General features: G+C 39.6%; 2 protein-coding genes across 4 annotated transcripts in view; one reads left to right on the top strand and one right to left on the bottom strand.

The window, feature by feature from the left end:
* nf1a (neurofibromin 1a) overlaps nt 1–24,644 on the bottom strand; it is a 324,748-nt gene that overhangs the window by 63,291 nt on the left and 236,813 nt on the right. Inside the window, exons 37-38 of the mRNA XM_072589187.1 lie at nt 6,678–7,110; nt 2,207–2,547 (exon numbers count right to left, since the gene is read on the bottom strand). Of these exons, the coding sequence (XP_072445288.1) occupies nt 2,207–2,547; nt 6,678–7,110 (774 nt within the window). The remainder of the gene's footprint in view (nt 1–2,206; nt 2,548–6,677; nt 7,111–24,644) is intronic.
* LOC140491552 (uncharacterized) overlaps nt 15,519–24,644 on the top strand; it is a 32,627-nt gene continuing 23,501 nt past the window's right edge. The window contains exons 1-2 of one of the 3 annotated variants that reach the window (XM_072589902.1): nt 15,519–15,732; nt 18,977–21,208. In XM_072589902.1, the coding sequence (XP_072446003.1) occupies nt 15,699–15,732; nt 18,977–19,956 (1,014 nt within the window). In that variant the 5' untranslated portion in view covers nt 15,519–15,698 and the 3' untranslated portion in view covers nt 19,957–21,208. Of the gene's footprint in view, nt 15,763–18,976; nt 21,209–24,644 lie in introns of those variants that run through there. The other 2 variants (XM_072589905.1, XM_072589904.1) reach the window with 2 other exon arrangements.

Raw genomic sequence — 24,644 nt, 5'->3', positions numbered from 1 at the left:
GATGGAAAAGTACAACAGTCTACTCCTACTTGCCATTTTGTTCTGATACCACAAGTAGATTTAGTTAATCTAGAAACAGATACTGGCAAATAACAAGGTAGGGCATTTCCTGTTAATCCTGATACAACAGAAAGACACATTTGAAAATAAAGATAAACAACGATATTATTCTTCAGAAGCCCAAAGGGTGGAATTAAATCAAACTTCTTTTTTATTTAATATTACTGAAGAGTTTCAAGACTTCTGGAAAAAAAACAATTAACTTCAATTTTTGTGGACGTATCTGAAGTGGTAACTTTAAAAGAGGCCATTGAAAGCTTATTGTGGACGTTGAAGATTTTTGAAAAAACAAATTTCCCTGAAGATCACAGATGAATGACAAGTGCTAATCATTTGTGTTTTAGACCCTGCTGAAACATGTTTTTGAATAGTGATTGGTTTGGAAATTCTTGTTTTAGTTAGACAAAAGCCTACCAAAAATTAGCAGAGTTGGAGGAGAGCCTGCAGTGAACGACCTGCCCAGCTCATGTTTCCCATTTCGGCAAAGAAACCCTCTTGTGGAGATTGCAGTCAAACCTATTTGGTCATTTGCAAGGACAATTGAAAAACATCAAGATTGTACTTGCTGAGCAGCCGTGTCTGCAAGGTGTCAGACACAAATACTCACAATTAGTGTCTTAACCACACATGCTAGAAATTCAGAGCATCAAATTCCTACACTCCAGCCTTTTGCTTTCAAGGAAAAACACATTTGCAAAATATTTTGATTTTCAGAAAGCCAATTTCTGCAGTGAAATCTTTATTCTCTCTTTCCCTGAAGATTAAGTGTGTGTGGGGGGGGGGGAAAGAGAGAGCTTTGTGGATATTTAGAGGGATCAACATTTATACTCCGTTATTACTGATTACATGCGTTAACCAATGATTGAATCTTTAGTGAATAAGTTTTGTTTTGATATTAAACTAATATTTGTACTTATTGAAGAAATGTGGTTCATATATCTTTCTACTGAAAATCTGAGATATTTGAAGTGTTTAATTCCTCATTTTGACAATGGCAAAAGTATTTTTATTTGATATTGCAATCCATTAAAAGTAGGACTAGAGTGACAGTGCATTCTCAGTCTCAACTGCACCTCTGGATTTAACCCAGCTACTTTGAACTTTTTGAAATTGGTGCCATGCATTTACAGATCTTAATCCTGACATGGACCTTATACATAAAGTGAAAGCACATCAATAAGTTACTTCTGTGCCATGGGAAAGCATGTTATTTGCGATCAAGTTTGCTAAATCAAGCACAAAATATAGTTTCTATTTCATTTTGTTCTTTCAGTTACTATTTCTTCATTTTTTATAATATTGATATTAAATTTTGATTATTTGCTTTTTTTTCTTCCTAGTTGGGAATAAATTCGGCAAGCAATATAAGTGGGATTGCTGATGGGTTTATAATCCCTGTTGATGGGGCTCTGAAAGAGATTGTTCAGGAGACAGGAAGCTGAAGGTGACAATACTCAAAGCCTCTGTATTTTCTTGGTAAAATTTGCCAACTCTTGCCTCCCCATCAGAACTCACTTCCAATTTCACTTAAGTGGAGCATAGCAACCTCACAACATTAAAAAATGCATGTAAATTTTGGTATAGCAAAATTAACTCAGATACTTATGCCAACTTTTCTGATTGGAACTATTCAGCTTAGGTCCTGAGAGATGAGCAGGCTGCAAGGTTGAGGCTACAATGGCTAGATTCTCCTGTGGGCAGACCAGAAATAAATCAATTTCCTGATCCACACAACAGAGACATGGGTGGGGTACACTGGTTTGACTAATTATGAAGATACCAATTTGTCAGAACAGAAAACTGCAGGCTGGGTAGGCTTCGTGCAGCACTGAACATTGTTGTTTGATCTTCTCTTAAGGACAATTACAAGACATGGGAACTGGAGAGGAGGAATGACAGAGAACTACTCTTCAAATTTTCATTTCCAGTCAAGATTGTGACTTATGCACCAGTTCTCAACCAAGTTATCCCTTCATCACAGCTTCATGCAGATGATCCTGAAGGCTGCTTAGTCGATGAAAATGAGCTATTTCAGAATGGAATACTATACCTAAAAATTTAATGTCAAATTCAAGATACTATCTTAGAATTTTCTGTCACTTAGTAGTGCTAAAAAGATGAAACATGAGGAGCAAAACAAACATACCGTAAGCTTGGATCTGAGCTCCCAAGATTCAGAAGTGCGATGTTCAGCAGAGTTCCTGGAACATCCTTTGGTCGTATTTTAGTGTGCTGTGGAATAGAGTCTGGTTGTGATAATTCCCAACGTGTCCTTATGTGGATAATAGATTGCACTATTGCCTCACATTCTTGGTGCATGAATGTTAGTGGTGTACCTTGATTGGCAATAGTTAATGTGAACTGACTTTCATCCACAAGGCATATTTCCTCAATTTCTGAAGCATAGTAAATATCATTCAGAAACACAGACTGGCCAAGAACCCGTGTCCGTTCTGCCGATGTTACCTGAACTGCTGTGGATCCCACCTAATTTAAGGGAGAATAGATGCAGATAAAAAAAAATCAAAGGATTACAAACAATACAATGTTTTCAAATTATTTATGGTCACCAGTATTACTTCTCAATTGTTACAAAAAGCTTGGAAGCCAGCTTTTTACCAAAAATCGCTTTATCATTATAAACACAAATAGTAACAGGGGGTGAGGGAAAAATCTTTCCTCTCTCAGTTAAATATGATAGTCAACTCCCAGACAAGACTGTTTCAAGTGACATCTGTGCTTGACAAAGTGCTGTAGTGGACACTCAGATCTGTGGAGGTTTCTGAGCCTCAGGTACAAGTAACTAAAGGGAATAACAGAAATGTGTAGTCAAAAAGGAAAGGAGTGGGAATGAAACATTCCTGGATGCAAAGTATTCACATAAGTCAGATAAAGAATAAAAGCAGCAGAGGTAGCATTGAATCTATTAATACCACCAATTTGAGGGGCATACACTGGGGAATGAACTTGCTTGGAAATTACAGAAAGAATCTCAGAATGGTTATAATGGAGAACCTCATTCCTCACATACATGTGAAGGTCATGGATTAAGTGCAAAATTAGTATTTTCGGTCTTTACCAAGGAAGATGCTGCTTAAGCCCGAACCATTACCATGCACTAGAAATGGTGCGTACAGCCATCCTAGCCTGAAAAAAACTGATCTAGTTTGACCTTGGAAGCTATGCAGACTCAGACCTGATTCGTACTTGAAAGGGAGATCACATGGGAATATTAGTTGCAGTAGGCTAGGAGCAGTGCTCCTACCTCTAGGCAGAAAGAGCATCATCTTGATTAGTACATTTCAAACCCAAGGAAGCTGATGTTACCTGATCAAGTTCTGGGGATTGCGATATGTCAAACAGATGAGTTGTCAAGTATCAGTAGGGGAACATTTAAGGAACAGTGATCACAGCATCATAATGTTTAGGGCTGTTCTGAGAAAATAAAAACTTGGAGTAAAAATACTTCAGAGTTGATAACAAATTTTGGTTCAGGAAAACTGGAATCAAAAGACTCTTCTCTTGCAGCTTTGCCTGCCAATGTGCTGCCTTTAAAGAGGCGATGGAAGGTACATAGATAGATACAGCCAGGGTACATTCCCATGAGTGGAAAAGGCATAGCAAGCAAAACCAGAGCTAACTGCATGATGAGACAAAGATGAAGCAAAAAAGGCGTATGGCAGATGTCAAACTGATAATACATTAGCTAGGCTAAATAGAGGAAGTTCCAAGTAGTAAACAGTTCAGAGAGGAACTGAAAAGGGAAATAAGAGAAATAGAATGAGAGATAACTAGCAGCTAATACAAAGGTAACTCAATGTCCAGCAGACTTACAAATAGTAAAAGAGAAGTAATAAAGGGTGGACCAATAAAGATCAAAAAAGGACATCTATGCATGAAAGCAGAAGGTATGGTGGTGAGACCAAATAAGCACTTTTACCTGTTTTAGTTTTAAAACAAAGATGTAAAGTTTATGTGAAGGGGACCCTAGAAGTTAATGGCATTAGGGACTGAGAAATCACTAAGTCTTCAGGATCAGCTGGAACAAATTCAACAATAGTGAGGGAATCAAGGCAGGAAACTAAAGAAGCATCTTCCAATTCTCCAGTAACTGACTTATTGAAAATGTTAATCCTTCTTCAAAAAAGGATGCATGGAAAAAGCAGTGACTGTAGGCCAATCAACTTCACCTTAGTGATGGGAAAGCCTGAGGAAATGATTGTAAATTTGTCCTAGACTATCACTTGGTCAAGTGTGGATTAAGCACTTTAAGTGTGGATTAAGTGGATTAAGTGTGGAAGGGCTCATGCCCAAAACGTCGATTCTTCTGCTCTTTGGATGCTGCCTGACCTGCTGCGCTTTTCCAGCAACACATTTTCAGCTCCAATCTCCAGCATCTGCAGTCCTCATTTTCTCCAAATGTGGATTAAGCAAGGAAAACCAGCATAGTCTTGTTAAGGGAAAATTGCATTTGAAAAAACTTGGAAGCAGGTCAGACAATGAGGTAAAACAAAGGGGTGATTCAATAATGAGGCAGACTAAATCATTAATTTCAAAGAATAATTAGCTAAATTGGAGAAGCAAATGGAGGAGGAAAATATAGGGCACTGAGGAAAATTAGATAGCAGAGCACAGTAGGATGAGCTGATTTCTTTTTGCAGAAAGCCAGCACAGATGTGACTAGTCAAACAGCCGCCTCCTGCACTGACACAATTCTATGATAACCTTTTTCTCAAAAAAAACAATTGATTTAATTCAATATTGCCATTTTCCACAATGCTACCTCTTCAAATAAAGACCCGACCCGTAACCTTTGGAACCAGTGGACAGAATCACATCACAACATTATAATCTATTTTTCGAGCAGCATAACCTGGACTTCTGTGGTAGAGATAGTACACCAGTTACATATGCAAGCAAGATTCAAAAATGCAACACATTTGTTATTGAGGATTAGTCTTGTCCAAACTGCTTTGAGCAGCATTATGGAAACTTAATATCCATCTGTAAAGGCATATGGAATCTCAATTGAACAATTCATCCACTATTTAGTGGTGTGTTAATTGAGATCATTAATTCAGATCCTGAAATCGTACTTGGAGACAAATTTCTAACTTGGAAATTAGTTTAATCAATTGAAACTTTAACTATTTTTCTGCTTTTATTCTACATAAAGCAAGTTTGATTTTCATTGATTTGCTTCCATATTCCAGATTTCTATATTCTACTTAGCTACATTACACTCCCACAAATAGGCAATCTAATGTTATTATCCAAGGACATCAAGATCCTTCCATTAGGGAAGGACAATAACTGAAAAGATGATAATTAATTTTAAAAGGAGAGATTTTCTTAAAGTGGTCCTCTCTGTTAAAATAGAAAGAATACCTAACTGAAGTGTAACAATTAATAGTTCTCTCCATATTTGATAAATATATCATTGGCATTTAACTTCTGGGTTTTCCACAAACTCTCTGCTCGACTTAAACAGAACAGCTGTGAACCTCTTGAGCTCTCAAACAACGTGCACTATTTACAAGACACAACAGGACAGTGATGGAATACTGAATAAATGCAGCACCAAGTCCAGTCCACAACATCCAAACCCCTTTCTAAACTCATTTTACCTCTAGCTAGGAGAGGTCAAGTCGGCAGACACCTGCATTTTTCTTTCCAAGCCAGTCATAGAGTCAGAGAGTCATAGAGATGAACAGCACGGAAACAGACCCTTTGGTCCAACCCATCCATGCCAACCAGATATCCCAACCCAATCTAGTCCCACCTGCCAGCACCTGGCCCATATCCCTCCAAACCATACCTATTCATATAACCATCCAAATGCCTCCTATATGTTGCAATTGTACCAGCCTCCACCACATCCTCTGGCAGCTCATTCCATAAATGTACTGGCTTGTGTGAAAAAGTGCCCTGTACGTCTCTTTTATATCTTTCCCCTCTCACCCTAAACCTATGCCCTCTAGTTCTGGACTCCCTGATCCCAGGGAAAACACTTTGCCTATTTACCCTATCCATGCCCCTCATGATTTTATAAACCACTATAAGGTCACCCCTCAGCCTCCGACACTCCAGGGAAAACAGCCCCAGCCTGTTCAGCCTCTCCCTATAGCTCAAATCCTCCAACCCTGGCAACATCCTTGTAAATCTTTTCTGAACCCTTTCAAGTTTCACAACATCTTCCTATAGGAAGGAGACCAGAATTGCATGCAATATCCCAATAGTGGCCAAACCAATGTCTGTGCATGACCTCCCAACTCCTGTACTAATACTCTGACCAATAAAGGAAAGCATACCAAATGCCTTCTTCACTATCCTATCTACCTGCACAGACTTGGAACTATAATACTGTAGTTTCATCGTTGCTGAGTCAAAAATCCGGAATTCCCATTGTGGGAGTAGTTCAGGGTGATGGCTCACTAATAACTTCTCAATTAGGAATGAGTAACAGATGGCTATGCCAATGGACTCCCACATCCCACAAAATAATCTAGCAATATGTGGCAAATTTCTGCAATCTGAGCACAAGACCATGAATTTAGACACACTGGGCTAAATCCTACTAAAGCAGATATTAGAATTTTGAAAGAAAAACTTCCTACCTTGATGGAGACTTTTGTGTCCTTATGAGCCAACTTTAGAGCATTGTGAAATACTTTCAGGTCCTCGTCCAGAGCGAGAGTGGCAGCAGGTAGCTTCTGGTGGTCTGGTTCAATATGTTCCACAAGTTTCCCAGGTGAGTCAACGAAGATCAGCTTTTTGCTTCCCTTAAGTCCAGTTAGAAGCCGCTCATGATATTTTGTATATTCTCTGACCCAAGAGTTACAGTTGTAAATATAGACGGCAGCCACATTCTCGTAGGCAGCTCCAGGAAAAACCACAAACCATTTAGAGAGGAAATCTGTTTTGAAGCGATTGCTAGGTCCTGCATGGGTAAGGTCCACAACAATTTCATATGGCTTGGCATAATATGGCTTCAGAGTTAGTAGCACATGATAAATGAGCAAATCACCATTGATCTGTCCAGTCTTGAATCTGTGTGAGGTAAAATGAAAAGATCAATTACTGTTCATTGCATTGAATTAATTTCAAAAGGTGGAAAATAATAAAGTTTACAATTCAAACAGTAATAACAATAAAAGTAAAATAATGCAGTCGCTGATGTAAACTAAAATATGCTGGAATTGGTCCGTAAATAGGTCTAGCAACATCTGAGAAGCAAGAAACAGAGCTATCTGGCACAGCAGTGTGAAGCTGTTATATTCGACCCTTCCTCATGCTGCCTCACTCTGCTGACCCTCTCAGGTGCCAGCTCCCTCTTTTGACTTTTTCCTTCCCTGCTTTCCAGTTTGCCATTTCCATCTCTCCACCCCTCAGTATATCTTACTCACTGACTTACTCATCTATCTTCACCTGAGCTTCTTCTCAGAGTGAAGACACTGGATAGGAATGCAGAAAGGGAGGGAATGAAAGAGGCAATGGATGAAGGGAGGGTTGTGAGGGGGAAGCAAAAATCAGTGAGGATACATGTTTATTCCACACAAGTACAAAAAAAGCAGTTGACATGTGAGACTATCCAGACTTAAACTGTCAGTCAATTATCTTGCCAACTATTTTCAATCTCAAAATAAAATACAATGATGACATAGTAAGTCACCTAAGCTTTTGCACCGATAGTGTTAAGAATTAGGTCAGATCAACTTTTACAGCTAGCTTTGTGTGCACTTCTAAGCAAAATGCCATGCCACACTGTTTTGATAAATACCTTGACTAGTAAATATATATGCACAAATACTCAATTTAAAAATTAAACCAATACACAGAATATATGAGCAATTTCTCCATTGAGTGTCATTTGGAGACTTCATGTATAAAAGTGTTTTAAAAACTGCTAAATCAAGATGCTTCATTATTACTAAGCTGTATATAGTCTTCAAAGCAGTAAAAGGCACCTGTCTTTATTATACAGTTTGGAGCTGTTTCCAGACAGGGCAATCTACTATAAAATCATTAGGAGATAAAGACAGGAGTGAGCCATTCAGCACATCAAGCTCCACCATTCAATGAAATCATGACCATTCAATCTTGAACGTGCTCCATGATTGAGTTTTCACAGCTGTCTGGGGTAGGGAATTCCAAAGATTCACCACTCTCAGAATTAAGAAATTCCTCCATACAGGTCTTAACGCAGCTTACTCTTTCCTTGAAGGTTATGATCCCAATTCTTGACTCATCAACCAGGGAAAACCACATCCATATTTATCCAGTCCGAATTTTCTAAGTCTCAATGAGATTATTCTATTTTTTTTGAAATTCTGAAGGAAACGGGCCCAGTCTTGTCTTCTCTTCAAAGAGAAACCTACTTTCTTGTGAACCTCCTTCGCGCTCCCACTATGGCAATGTATCCTTTAGCTAATGAAATCAAAGCTGCACACAATTCTCTTGCTGCAATCTCACTAAGGTTCTATACAACTGCAACAAGATATGTTGACTTTTTCACTCAAATCCTCTTGTGATGAAGGACAATGTACAAGATGGTAACTTTCAGTCAGTCCTGATCAAGGACACCCACATCATCAGACACCACTTTTTCTGACCACTTATTATTTATGGAATATTCTGTCCTGGATGTTTTTCTGCAAGGGTGCTCCAGTTTCCTCCTAAGATATGCAGACTATGTGAATCAGCCACATTAAAATTGCCCTGTAGTGGCCAAGGTTGTGCAGGCTGAGTGTGTTAGCTAAGGTAAATGCAGGGTTAGGGGGTTAGGGTGGAGGCACTGGACCAGGATCAGATGCTCATTGGAGGGTTGGTGCAGACTCAAATCGCCCAAATGGCCTCTTTCTGCAGTGTAGGGATTCTATGATTCTTTTCCAATCCATGATTCTACCAAAATGGACAGCCTCACACTTATTCATATTGCATTCCATCTGTCATATTATGAAATAGCATAATTGGACCCAACAACCAAATAATTTATGAAATGAGAGAACAGTGGTGCACCTGGCTACAGTCCCTGTTATGATCCCAACTGATGATAAAAATGAGACAACTCAGATACCATAGCCAAAAACAAATTGCTGAAGAAACTCAGGTCTGGTAGCATCTGAAGAGAGATAAACACAGTTAACGTTTCAGTTCCAATGATTCACGTTCAGAATACTGCTAGACTAGTTGAATTGCTGCAGCAATGTCTTTTTCTCTCAGATTTCCAGCATACACACCTCCTTGCTTTTATTTCATAGGGAAAGATCCACCTTGAGTGACCATAATTTTTGTTTTTATTTTTTGAAAGCCTGGAGGTCAGTCACTGAGTACTGTATATTCAAACATAGCTGCCAACGTATTCAATTAAAACAAGATGAAAAGGTTTACCCCACGGAAAGAAAAAACATGTACTCTAATCACAATCTAAAAAGATTATTTAAAACAAAACTCATTACCAACATCAGAAAGATAGGTTCAATCATTTTATCCTGATTATAACCTGACAGACACACACACCCCAGTGAAAGGTCAGTATCTGTCTTCATGGCAAAGTTCCTTGCTGAGCTGTTACTGCTGTAATTGGTGGCCTTTCCGGCAAATTTCTGTGTACTCATTCATTGCTATTCAATTATTATCTCTACAACTGATCTTTCAAACATAAGCTGCTTATGGAGCTCTTTATTACAAATGAACATGGTCCCTCAAACTCATGTCCTCAATAGCCTCCAAGGATGTCTTCCTCTCTGACAAGTGAACAGCTTTCTGCTTCTGGAGATTTCTCCTAAACAACTCAAGACTCTTTACCAGCCATACCCAATTGTGGAAACTACTAACATCAGCTCGGCTGATTGGGCATCTGACTCTTTTTCTCTTTAGGTTGTTAAACCAAGTCAGCAAACATCTGAGGAAGGGTCACTCAATCCAAAACTTTAACACTGGTTTTGCTCCATAGATGCTGCCAGAACTAAGCTTTTCCAGCAATGTTTGTTTCTGTTTCGGCAAACTTGTTTTTTTGGCTGGGGTGCAATGGTGCTTGCAAACCATTGTGGTTTTAACTCTGTTCAAGATGACTGATCATTTTCAAAAGAAGTCACACCTTCAGAGATATGAAAACTAAAATTCATTTCTCCTCCAATTTACAAACTTAAGTGAGCTTTCACCACATACCCCCCTAGTGACAGCCTGCCATCCTGAGAGTGATTCATTTATCCATACTCTCATTTCTGTTTGTTGACCCGTTCTTAATCCATACTTGTATACACGCAATTCACCCACTTATTTTAGTGACTAACTTCCTACACGGGACATTAATTGACTTCTGAAAACTTAAATACTCTAGGATTTTTTAACTATATGACAAGGCACATCCTCAAGAATATTCCAACAGGCTTGTCAAACATAATTTTCATTTTCTAAATCCATGTTGAATCTTCCCAAAGTTTACTATTTTTTTCTGAATGTCCAATTACATCCTTTATAGTATATTCTAACATTTTCCCTGCAACAGATCTGTAAGACTTCCTTTTAAACAATGGGAGTTACATTTGCTAACTTCCAGCAACCTTGCCAGAATCTCTAGAATGACAAAAGATAACCATTAATGCATCTACCTTAACTGTTACTTTATTCAACATTTTGGGGATAAAGCTCATCTAGTCCAGGAAATTAATAAATCCTTAACCCAGTTAATTTTTCAAGTTTAACCTCTTTACTCATACTAATTTCTTTTAGCTCTTCAGATAGACAAGTCCTCTGCTTGCCTAGAATTTCCCAGAGATTGTTCGAGTCTTCTTCTGTGAAGACAGATGCAAAATAATCATTTAGCTTCTTCACCATTTTGATTCGCCACAATAAACATGCTGTCTCCACATGTTAAAGTCCCATACTCATCCTTATTAATCTTTCCCTTTTCAAATACCTGACAAGGCCACCTTTATCTCTCTCATTGGTCTCTATGCGTATTCTCTTTGCCCATTATGTTTCTTTGTCCTCCTTTGGTGGGTTTTAAATTGCTCCAGTCCTCAGGTTTTTGCTGGCATCCTTACAAGTCACTTCCTCAGATCTCATGCAAGGTGCAGCACAGTGGCTCAGTGATCAGCACTGCTGCCTCACAGCTCCAGGGACTCTGGTTCGATTCCAGCCTCGGGTAACTGTCTGTGTGGAGTTTGCACATTTTCCCAGTGTCTGCGTGGGTTTCCTCCAGGTGTTCCTATTTCCTCCCACAATCCAAAGATGTGCAGGTTAGGTGAATCGGACATGCTAAATTTCCATAGTGTTCAGGGATTTGTAGGTTAAGTGCATTAGTCAGGGGGCAATAAAGAGTCATAGGGTTGGGGATGGGTTTGGGTGGGATGCTCTTTGGAGGATCGGTATGGACTTGCTGTGCCAAAGGGCCTGTTTCCACACTGTAGGGATTCTATAATTTAATCTTCAACATCTTTCATTAGTCACAGTTGATTCACCTTTCCCCTCAAGTGTTTGTGCCTCAAGGGAATGTATATCTGTTGTAGACCAAGCACTTTATATGGGGTCCTCAATTTATGAACATCCAATCTACTAATGCAATTCTATACAGGGACACAATGTTAAATACCTAACATACAAATATTTCCTGCACTTACCAACAACTCCTTTATATTGTCCCGTGTTCGGACTTACTTACAAATCAACTTACAATTTGACTCCAGAACAGAACCCTATTCACAACCTGGAATCTGCTTATATATCACATTTAAACTTAAAACAAAACTGTTACGTTATGGGCACTCTTGCTCAAATGTTCCATAACAAGATTACTAATTAGTCCTTTCTTTTGACATCATACTAAATCTAAAATAGCCTGGCTCCAAGTTGATTTTTTAAAACACTTCCTGCAGAAAACCAGCTTGGACTCCAAGAATTCATTCTTTGCAGTATTACTGGTCATCAGGTTTCACCCGTCCATCTGCAAACTGATTTTTAAAAAAATGATATTAACAATATTATGTGTTGCTCTAATTTCCTGATATATACTGTGCCTAACATTGCTCTATTCTTATCCTATCAAGCATATTGTTTCTGCCTTACTGTTTCTTCATTGCACCAAACTGATACTTAATCTTTTGATCCAAGATCCCTCAGTCAGTGTACTATTCTTCTTCCTTTTCCTTTTTAATCTATCATTCCTAAGTGACAAATAGCCTTGGATGCTCATTTGTCAACCTTGGTCATCCAGTAGCTGCGTTTATGCAACTGCAATAAAATCATATCCATTTACCTTCAAATCTCACCAACTTTTTCATAAATGGGATATAAATATTCATTGTAAACAAATGTCAGTCAGTCAGTTTAATTTATTTCAATAAAACAGTTTTAGAGTCATAGAGATGTACAGCATGGAAACAGACCCTTCGGTCCAACTAGGCCATGCCGACCAGATATCCCAACCCAATCTCGTCCCACCTGCCAGCACCTGGCTCATAACCCTCCAAACACTTCCTATTCATATACCCATTCAGATGCCTTTAAAATGTTGCAATTGTACTAGCCTCCACTACTTCCTCTGGCAGCTCACTCCATACACGTACCACTCTGTCTGAAAACATTGCCCCTTTGGTCCCTTTTATAATCTTTCCCCTCTCACCCTAAACCTATGCCCTCTAGTTCTGGACTCCCCCACCCCAGGGAAAATACCTTGATTATTTACCCTATCCATGCCACTCACAATTTTTAAAGCCTCTATCAGGTTGCTTTGTGATTTAAAAAAAAGTGCACATGGGACTGAGAATCTGTCTGGGTTGCTTTCCTTCAGAGGACTAGAGCATTTTTCCAGCACATAATCAGGATGACTTAACTCAAGGAAATTTGTGCCCTGGTTTTTCACTAAGTCACCTGACTTAAACCCACTTTTCTGCTTAAATTTCCACACCTTTTTAATCACCCTCTTAAGAAGCTAACGCATTATAAAAGGGCTCTGCTTTTAATAGCTGTTTGTCATTTTTTTTTTAAGATTAGATTACTTACAGTGTGGAAACAGGCCCTTCGGCCCAACAAGTCCACACCGCCCCGCCGAAGCGTAACCCACCCATACCCCTACATCTACCCCTTACCTAACACTACGGGCAATTTAGCATGGCCAATTCACCTAACCTGCACATCTTTGTACTGTGGGAGGAAACCGGAGCACCCGGAGGAAACCCACGCAGACACGGGGAGAACGTGCAAACTCCACACAGTCAGTCGCCTGAGGCGGGAATTGAACCCGGGTCTCCGGCACGGTGAGGCAGCAGTGCTAACCACTGTGCCACCGGGCCGCCCACTATTTCTTAGCAGACAGCCATTTTTCTAACATTCCCTTTCATGCTTGTTTAAAGTTTATGCACTTACAAGTCTTTACAGAGTAAGGCAGCATGGATTTTCACCCTGGGCCACAGCAGAACAGCAGTCAAGCTACTGTTATGTAATTTGAATGTTACTTGTAATCCAAAGGGCCAGACTATTTCTTTACAGCTAAGTATAAACTTAATCACAACAGTTAGAAAAATTTAAATTCAATTAATTAGTTGTTTGATTATATAGTAATCAAGTACTGCTGAGAGAGACTTTTCATCTTGAACTCATCAGGATAATTCACAATAATATCATTTAAGTGGAAAACTAATATTTGCACGGTATGAAAGTAGAATGTTTTGATAGAGCATTGCCATGTAGAATAGAGCAGTTAATGATGAATGAACCTACTGCCTTGCTTTATTTAAATTTTAAAGCAGTTACATTGACTCTGATTGGACAAGGTACTGCCTTGAAATCACTGAACTGCTGTCATCTACTGTTGCAATATGGTCTGTGTATAATGTCTGCAAAGAACGGGCCCGGTGTTTTAAGATATACAGCTTCCTGTACACCAAATGCATCTCACTGTGAGCCCAACTAACAATTCAAAGTTGAAGCAATCACATCTAAGTTTGGACACTGTCACGCATTTTGTAAAACCAGGCTGACTGCTTATGGTCAATAATATCGATTTTTATGATTAGCTCTCCAGATCATTTGGTCAATATACCTGACAAGACTGGCAATGAAATTCACGCAAAAAATTTACTCATTTACAAGATAAGCAGAACATCTGTTTTGCTTAACAGCTGTATCCTATTAATGACAAACACCAATCAACTTCCCTGGTTTAAAATGTAAACCAAGCCTGATAGTTAGCTGACAATCATCATAAACTGGTCCATTCTTCATAACACCACCCTTGCCAGAGTTTACTGACAATCCAACCAGCACAGTGCTCTCTCAATATCCATGCTAGATTCAACCTTCAATTGATATTCTTGCTAAGTGATGTGATGAGCACAATTTTAAAAAACACTTCAACAAAATGCATCTTTTTGCAGCAATACCCCAAAGTCTATCCACCATCTACAAGGCACAAGTGAGGAGTGTGATGGAATACGCCCCATTGCCTGGATGGGTACCGCAAAAATACAGGTCAGGCAGCATCCAAAGAGCAAGAAAATCGATGTTTCATCAGGCATAATTTTGACTCTAATCTTCTGCAGCATCTGCAGTACCCACTTCTGCCTGGATGGGTACAGCTTCAACATCACTCAAAAAGCTTGACACCATCCAGGACAAAGCAACCTGCCTGATTGGCACCACATATACAAACATTCAATCCCTCCACCACCAGCGTTCAGTAGCAGCAGTGTATACTAGCTCCAAGTTGCAGTGCAGAAATTCACCAAAGATCCTTACACAGCGCCTTCCAAACCCACGACCACTTCCACCTGGAAGGACAAGGGCAGCAGATACATGGGAAGATACCACCACCTGCAATTTCCCTTCCAAGCCACTCACTACCCTGACTTAGAGATATACCGCTGTTTCTTCAGTTATTGGGCCAAATTCCTGGAATTGCCTTCGTACTGGCATTGTGGGTCAACCCACAGCAAATGGAGTGTAGCGATTCAAGAAGACAGCTCACAATCACCTTCTCAAGGGCAAATAGGGATGGGCCATCAATACTGGCCAGCCAGTGATGCCCAAGTCCCACAAATGAATAATAATAAAAATTCACACAGTTGGGACCTGGGGGGGGGGGGGGGGGGGGGTGGATGTTTTATGTCCAAATCATCAAGACAATTTCATTTCAAGGAATTCATATTTGTGCCCATACTTTTTTTGTTTTCAGGCTAAATGCGGTAACTGATCAGAAGTCTAAATTAAATTTGAACTGTTGGTTCCCACTCCTGGCTTTCATGCTTCTTTTTCTACAAACGTTCTTACAGAATTCTGGCTACAATCAAAGACTGGAAACCATTGAGTCATCTTGCTTTCACATTTAACGTTCATTATGCTTGCCACATTTTCTAATTTTTTTTTTCTTCACCACGCCTCCCACCCATTTACGAAACACACAAAACCTTCCCTGGCAGTTCTCTCAAGCTTTCAAACCATTTTAAAGATGCTGAGGGGCTCTATTGCAAAGCTATACGTGCTGAGTAGGAAATGTGCTCATCCTTTGTGGTCCACCAACGTCATCAGTATAAAACCGAATGGTGCAAATGGGATCGAGCAAGGTGCCTTTCAATCTTAATCTGATCCAACACTCGTAAAGTCACTTATCTTGTCAAATACTTGGGCAAATCTACCAAATGTTGGAGTATATTTCATCCACATTGATCAGAAGTAAGTAGAGTGAATAAGAAGGTACTGGAGGTAGGATATAACTGCTACTTTTCTCTGGGTTAATGAACATTTACTGCATTCATCCTTTTTTTATTGAACAGAGAATGCAAGAGTTGTATATATTTGTGATCAACTGTAAACACGAGTACCGGAATGCTTACAGACTTTTGAAGGTGTATTTGAGTACTGCAAAACCTGAGGGTCTCTGTTTCATAACTCTCTCCAAAAATCTGCGCAACTCAAAAGGTTTTTCATAGTTTTGAACAATATTTTTGATTGGTATATTCAATTGTTCACAAAGTGCCCGGTTTCCAACTGCTCCAATAGAACTAACACAGCAAAATTTTGGAGAACCACTGAGGCTTTGTGTAGGCAAAAATAAATCTGAAAGCACAGCTTAACACGGTAGCAACAGCTGCTTCTTTAACTGGTAAATTCTCACTTTACAAACTGGATGAGGAGAACATTTTTCTCTCAGTCAGTCAATTTGTGGAATTCCCCACTCAAAGAAACAGTGTAAAGCTGGGTCACTGAATTTATTCAAAGCAGAGTTAGATTTTTGACATACATGACAACTGACAGCTGGGGAGGGGGGGGCAAACAGGCAAGTAGATTTGAGATCACAACCGTACAGGATATAATCTTAGTTCATTCGTGAGTAGGTTTGAAGAGCCAAATGGCCTCTGCTGAAATCTATGCTCCTAATCACAGAACTTGTAGCATGGTAAGGGAAAGAATTAGAATGGAAGTTGGAAAATATGGCTTTCTGTATTGAGGTCCTGTTTTCACTCTGAAAGATGTATTTTTTTTTTTAAGTATTTTTTGGTTAGATTCTCTGCTCCAAAAACAAAACTTCTTGACCATCAGCAATGTCTTTTTTCAAAGTTTCTCATGCTTGTGAACATCAGTACTTGGTTCCACTTTGCTCTGAAGAGATGAACTATTGCTCTCCCCACTCCCCTCCACTGCATTCTTCAGATGATTAAGTCTAAGAAGAAATACAGGCATTATTTAATTAAAACATCACTGCTGTGTTTATTGCTGTCAGTACTTGAATGATCGTTAGGGTCTCGGAAACTAAGACAGTGATGGAGTCAGTACAGCTATTGCTTCAAAGTGTGTTACAAAATCCACAAGAATTGGGTAATACTGTGTGCAACTCTCAGTTCAATTTTAATCTAGATAAGGAATTCATTTTGCTAATTTCATAAACCAAAAATAAGCTGATCTTTGCATATTTCCTGAGGTCCACCTTCAAGGAGCTCTTGAACTTTAAACTCCACTGACCTCTGCAGACAATATCAGAGTTTAAGTACTGATGTTCTTGGTATGAGAAATTTTGAAAGGAAAACTCACCGTTGGTCAGGCAGTTATGTTTGGAGCGAGAATCTAACCAAAGGAAAAGAAAAAAGTCCTTCAGAGTGAAAACAGGATTCAACGCTGCCCTTCAAATACAGAAAGCCATATTTCCCAATTTTCATTCTAATCCTTCTCAATCAAGTTAAAAGTTCCAAGACTAACTACGATTACATTATTATGTGATTTCATCATCAGTCATGTGTATTGCACATGACCAATCTGACAGAATTGCTGCGAAGTGTCAAGTTTAGACATTTTTGCCCTTTGAAGTATTTCAACATTGAGCATATCACCTCACCCTTTGATACCAACAATAATCAGTTTGCATCTCAGGGCACCAACTGCAGAATATGTCAGTAGTAGCCTTATGTTTTCACTGGCATATGGGACAGGAATTAACATAGTATGAAATAGATTTGAAATTTAATACATTTTAATAGAATTTATTTTAGAATTTATAAATTTGAACTAATGATTTACACGATCAACTTTCTTAACCTCAAAACCCTCACCTTAGGCACAGTACCCTCAATTTAAACCCACCAATTATCCATCTCTCTCTCACGAGAGAATAGCCCTAAGGTCCTCGCAGGCCAAGGCAACATAACCCTTTTTTCTAAATGTAACTGCTCCTGTCCATGTTGTGTATGTTTATCCACAAAGTGAACAGTGCCAAACCCATGCCCTGGAACACCTATTGAACGAGAGATCCATGTGCATGGGAACACAACCACTGATAAGTTCTTATCCAAGTTATATACCATCTTCATTACAAAATCAGCATCTTGTTAGGTTGAGGCTAATCAAGCACATTGGCCTGTGGTTATATAAAGGATTAAAAACACATCAAGCTTATACGTATTCAGAAGCTACCTCTCAGGCTCTTCAATGACTGAGTTCATCCAGCAAATGACTGCACCAAATCAACCTGAAATGTCCAAGATTCTGCTGAGAGGACCTCATCTTTACAAATGGGGCTTATTTAGCTTCAGACACAAGCGTGTAAAATTCTGTCCCCACATCAATTTGCACTCAGTTATCCACTGCTCAACGTTTATGGGATCACAGACTTGCCAGCTGGACAATGTGCCTGTAACCCAGCCCTCAATGACAGTCCTGAGGGAAAGGACTGAAAAGGCATGAAAAAAGATGATCTTTCAGATTGTCAGCAACATTAACACATGACACCCAGTCACTGGATGGAGTCTCAATCTATTCAAGCTGCCAAAGTCCAGAATGGCAAGACTGGCTTACGAAGAGAGGTTGAGCAAATTGGGTCCATATTCTTTCGAGTTTTGATGAATGAGGTGCTTTCATTGAAATCCACAGAATTCTTAGAAGTACAGACACATGGTAGATACAGTTAAGATGTTTCCTCTAGTCAGGGAATCTAACAGAGGAAACAATTTGAAAATTAAGGCAAATGCCATTTAACACCAAAGTGATGAAATAGCTTTTCAACTCTTCAGGTTGTCAAACTTGGAATTCTCTGTCCCAGGGCATCTGTCTTTGTGGATTCTTAAAGTATTGACTGATAGATTTGTGATGACTAATGTTGAAAAGGTTTAGAGGGATGGTCTGGTCAGCCATGATCATATTAAATGGAGAAGCATGCTTTGATGGGTTGAATTGTGTACTCCTGCACTTACGTTCCAAAATAATTGTCCAAATTTCCAGAAATGCTACATCGAAATAGAAGTCTTAAAAATGACTAATTAAAGTACTTGTATTTTACTATACCAATATGTGCTACGTCAATTGAAATGGAGTGTAATTAAAAGAAGTTACTAAATCCGACAGGTTGAAGGTTTAACTATGTCTTTGCTGCTCTATTCTAAGCCATGCACATAGTAATCACAACCTCAATTATATGATTTATTGACAGGTGAAGGCCCAGGAACAATGTATCAATATTTAACACACTCCTTGGTGGAATCTGTAATCTTGGTTCTGTTACTTAGTCACATCATGGCTAAAAGTACACCGATCGTTACAACTGAATTCACTGATACCACTGATTTCCTAACAACTGAGGAAGAATATATTACTGAGGGTCCCGAACACATCATGACGATGATTACTAAGGATTTTGATCATCTAATGACTCTCAATCACGATAAGATTACTGAAGATGACTATGTTACTGAGGGTCCTGAACACATGATGCAAAGCAAATATTTTACTGAGGATCCTGATCATCTAACTATTCTCAACGATGATAAGACTACTGAGGAAGGATACATTACTGAGGGAACCGAACGTTTCATGATGCTGAATGCTAAGGATCCTGATCATCAAACGACTCTCAATTATGATAAGACTACTGAAGGTGACTATGTTACTGAGGGTCCCGAATACGTGACACAGAACAAATATCTTACTGAGGGTCCTGATCGCTTAACAACTATTAATAATGATGAAACTGAGGAGGACTATATTACTGAGGGTCCCGAACACCTAATGACGCAGAACAAGTATGTTACTGAGGAGACCAAATCTGTTCTACTAGCCACCAAAAACTTAAATAAAAGTAATCTTCAGATAACTGCCAAAGGCAGCAACAGCACACCTTCAAGTCAAGAATCCAAAAACCAAACATATTTCAAAATTTTAATTGCTATAGGTATATTGATAGTCATCTGTACCATATTGCTAGTGACAACAATTTGTTTGGCCTATCAGGTTTGCATTCTCAAGTGTGCCCTGAAAAAGCAGAGAAAAAGAGACAAAGATTTCTGGTCCAGTGGTCCCAGCCAATTGCCAGCTGATGTAGTAACTGTAAAACTGGAGCAAGTCAAATCTGTGGAGGCAAAGGAAGAGGCCAAAGCATCAAAAGATGAAGAAGCAGCCAAACCATTACTATAATGAAGAGACAAACCTCACATTCAGCTGACTGAAGAGACAATTAATCAGTCTGATCTTTGTGGACTCTCATCCCTGATCTGCCATTTTTGTCCCATTTGGACATATTGCTCCTAAGTGCTCAATGAAGTAAGATTCAAACAATAGAATTGTTCAAAAGTTTTTTTGAAGGTACTTCTATTCTTAATTGGAGGTGAAAGGGAAATTCATTTGAAGTAGAACTTATGGCCAGTTAGTGAAAAATGTATTAAGATTTGTATTATCAGTGAGTTTCTTGAATCATCAACTCACTTGTTTCTATCCTCATCACAAGTGCCTTGGGATCTAAAAATCATAGGACAAGCGTGAAGGTCGTTTTGCTTATATTTTATCGCAGCATTTAATGCAGTATCATATTCAATTTAGAGTGAAAAACTTAATTACTCCCAAGCTGAACAGAATTAAAAATATGTAAAGCATCATTAATGGAAATTAACACAGGTCACTTTAAAAAAAGTCCTTTCTACTCAAATATGAATCACTGATTGGCTGAGAACTCAATAAACTATCAGCTACACAATTCATACAATGGATGGATGATGAGAACAAACTAACACAATATGTTGCTTCATCGCATTCCTCAATGGAGTGGGTTACTTAAAGACTGCAGAATGTATATACTGTAGTTACAATAATGATATCATGAAGTAGATGGCTAAAGAAAGGTTTAGTAACCAACTGAGGTTGTAATTATGCGACCAGAATTATTGAAAGGAAATTGGAAGGGAGGGAAGAGAGTTGAAACCACTTTGTCATCTTTACAAATGATTCCATAAATAACAGGCCTCGATGGCTGTGTGTGTCATGGGTGACCCAATTTTGCTTTTAATATTATCAGCATAAAGGACACAATTGCTTCAGGCAACTAATGCATTACATTATAAGCTTCACTTCTACATGTCAATTTGAAATCTACCCGAAGAGGTAATAAATGTTGGAATTGCCAGAGGTTCAAATTCCAAAGAAAGTTACTTATTTCTGTTTACCTGAACAAAAATCAACTTTAAGTTCTCCGAACACATGTACATTCAAATTATGACTGTGAAGGGAAGACTGCATGGGATTGTTTTAGAATTTCAGAGTCCGGTGGCTATTCTACTTTTAACTTAGACTTTGTGACAAGATTGCCAACTTATTTTACAAATACTGTAAGTGTATAAGCATGATACGAAAGAAACTTACTCAACAAACCAAAATAAAGTTGCTAACTCAGTGACAGAAGTTCAAATTATGGAGTATTTAATTTTTTTTTGCAGTGTTTAATATCAAAAAGGTAGAATACTGGACTTCAATTACTGAGAAAAGAGAAATGCTCAATCTGTGAATACTGGAAGATGTGGAAATATGGGGTGCTGCAAGACAAATGCTTGTGCACATATAGCACAAATCAACACATACAACAAAGCTTCATGAAGTTGTTTAGATTACAGCAGTACTGGAAAAGCACAGCAAGTTGGGCAGCATCCGAGGAGCAGGAAGATCGACGTTTCGGGCAAAAGCCCTTCATCAGGAAGGGAGGCAGGGAGCCTCCGGGGTGGAGAGATAAATTTGGAGGGGGGGGGGGGGGGGGGGGAGAGAAAGAGAGCTGGGGAGAAGGTAGCAAAGACTACAATAGGCGGATGGGGTGGGGATGAAGGTGATAGGTCAGAGAGGAGGGTGGAGCAAATAGGTGGGAACGAAAATTAGCAGGTAGGACAGGTCATGAGGACGGTGCTAAACTGGAAGGTTGGAACTGGAGTAAGATGGGGGAGGGGAAATGAGGAAACTGGTGAAGTCCACATTGATGCCCTGGGGTTGAAGTGTTCCGAGGCGGAAGATGAGGCTTTCTTCCACCAGGCGTCGGGTAGTGAGGGAGTTGGGGGTGGGTGAAGGCCCAGGGCCTGCATCTCCTTGGCGGGGGGGAAGGAAGGAAGGAAAGAGTTGAAATGTTGGGCCACAGGGCGGTGGGGTTGATTGGTGCTGGCGTCCCGGAGACATTCCCGAAAGCGCTCTGTGAGAAGGCGTCCAGTTTCCCTAATGTAGAGGAGGCCGCATCAGGAGCAATGGATACAATAAATGATATTGGTGCATGTGCAGGTGAAACCTTGATGGATGTGGAATGCTCCTTTGGGGCCTTGGATGGAGGTAAGGGAGGTGGTGTGGGCGCAGGTTTTGCAATTCCTGCGGTAGCAGGAAAAGGTGCCAGAAGGGGAGGGTGGGTTGGTGGGGGGTGTGGACCTGACCAGGTAGTCACAGAGGGAATGGACTTTGCAGAAAGGGGTTGGGAGGGAAACATTTCCCGGTTGTTGGGTCCGTTTGGAGGTGGCGGAAATGTCGGCGGATGATGCGGTTTATGCGAAGGTTGGTAGGGTGGAAGGTGAGGACTAGGGGTCCCATATTCCCAATTCCTCCGCCTCCGCTGTATCTGCTCCCAGGAGGACCACTTCCAATACAGAACACACCAGACGGCCTCCTCCTTTAAAGACTGCAATTTCCCTTCCCACGTTGTTGAAGATGCCCTCCAACGCATCTCATCCACATCCTGCACCTCCACCCTCAAACTCCACTCCTTCAACCGTAACAAGGACAGAACCCCCCTGGGTCCTCACCTTCCAAGGGGGAGGGGTAGATTTGCAAATGTGCACGAAGAGCATGCTGCTCTCTTTCAAACCACTAGGTGGTGCGGAAATGCACTCTGACTTGCATGAAGACTTGGCCTCCTTGGCACTTAAGACGCTCAGAGATCAATCAACTTAATAACCCTTCGCCTCATCTTTCCCCTGTACCCCTCTCCTCCCTCATACACCGAGGAAGATTTAACCTGCAGACTTCCAGAAAAGGGAGTTATATGCAATATACAGCACAGAAACAGGTTATTTGGGTCAAGCAGTTCATCTGGGGCTGAAGACTTTTAAAAGCTCTTAAAGATATTAAATAGCATTGTTAGAGTGAACGCTGTCTTAAGGCAAGATAAAATAGGATGCAGGTAATAAATGGAAACTAATGCAAAAACAGATTGAAAGGCAGGCATTTTCATGAAAAGAGTAATAAAATATCTGGTTATAATCTGCCAAGTAAATCAGGAAAGACAAAGATATCAGAAGCATTTAAAGCAGTTAATGGCTTGATTTGTTCAGTCTGGATGAGAGAATCAGCTTTGGTCATTTGAATAGTTTTGTCATCTTAATTTTTATTGCAAAGATAGAGGTTTACACGGAACATAGTTACAAGAATAGCAGTAGCCTTTCAGCGAGAACCTCAACTGAGTATCATTTGAAAGTCAGCTCGTACATCAAAAGACAAACACATACAGATACAGACACAGCCCTGTTGATTCAGTGAATACCAACACCACTTCAATTTTTCTTCTAGCCCGAAGAACATTAAGACCAAATGCTCTGCAGCTGTCACTGAAAGCCAGCTGAGCTCTTCTGCACTTATTGCAACGTATACTCTGAAGTTGGGATCTCTTGAGTCATATGCCTGTGGATGGACACCAGGTACAAGAATTCAGAGAGACTAAGACAGCAATATGAATAGGTGCACAAACCCATGGGTAGATATTATTCTTCTACTCAAATCACGTTTTGGTGTGCCTAATCTCCAAACATGAAACAAATTTTCTTCAAAAGATCCTTTAACAAGACATTTAAACAGTTCAAGCTATTCACACAAAACACTAACAATTTCAGTCTGGGAAAAACTGTGCATTCAGCAGTAATTATGGTTAACTATCTATACACAGACACAAAGATAAAAACTACATACCCAAAAATGTGCAGTCGAGAAAAGGCTGTTAGTTCATTTAACTTACAAGTGACAAACTGCATTTATCACATCATAAACAAAAGACAGACTGAATTTTAATTGTTCTCTCATTGGTTTCCTGTGGCAGTCTCTCAATTTTACTTTAAATCATTACCCATTGGTACAACTGCATTATAAATAGGATATACAAAGTACAGTGCAAACATTAATGCCCAATAAAATTTTGCTTGTCGCTGCGAGCATTTGCACTTGTAACTGCTGACACAAAGAATTCAGGAACCACTGAAATTAATTTTCTTTTCTCCCTCTGCTTAAAATGCTCACCTTTCCTAAATTTCCAGGTACAGAGTGGTCTTTGTTGGAAAAATCATATTAAGTACAAGTTTGAATTGTTCCTGTCACGTAGATCCTTTGCTTATTTTAAATTTTTTCTTTCAGTCAGCAATAAACCCACATGACATCCTTGTTGCAACCCTTAGGATCAAATAAACATTGACTATATGAAAGTATACATTAGAATGGTGCTGGAAAAGCACAGCAGGTCAGGCAGCATCTGAGGAGCAGGAAAAACCTTTCATCAGGAAGGCCTCATTCCTGATGAAGAGCTTTTGCCCAAAACAACGATTTTTCTGCTCCTCGGGTGCTGCCTGACCTGCTGTGCTTTTCCAGCACCATTCTAATCTTGACTCTTATCTCCAGCTCAGTCCTTACTTTCGCCTATATGAAAGTACATATGTGCCCACAATGACCCAGAACAAGCTAAAATGTTACCCATAACACTGGGACACTGCCTATTTACATATCTAACAAGCATCTCTCATCATTGTCCCTTGCAACACAAGTTGCCTACTTCAAGCACAAACCTACAGTGAATTTCCCCGGAACGGTATGGCTTCATAGTGAAC

The sequence above is a fragment of the Chiloscyllium punctatum genome, chromosome 19, assembly GCF_047496795.1.
Source record: "Chiloscyllium punctatum isolate Juve2018m chromosome 19, sChiPun1.3, whole genome shotgun sequence".
NCBI lineage: Eukaryota > Metazoa > Chordata > Chondrichthyes > Orectolobiformes > Hemiscylliidae > Chiloscyllium > Chiloscyllium punctatum.
This window is presented reverse-complemented; position numbering and strand designations above follow the sequence as displayed.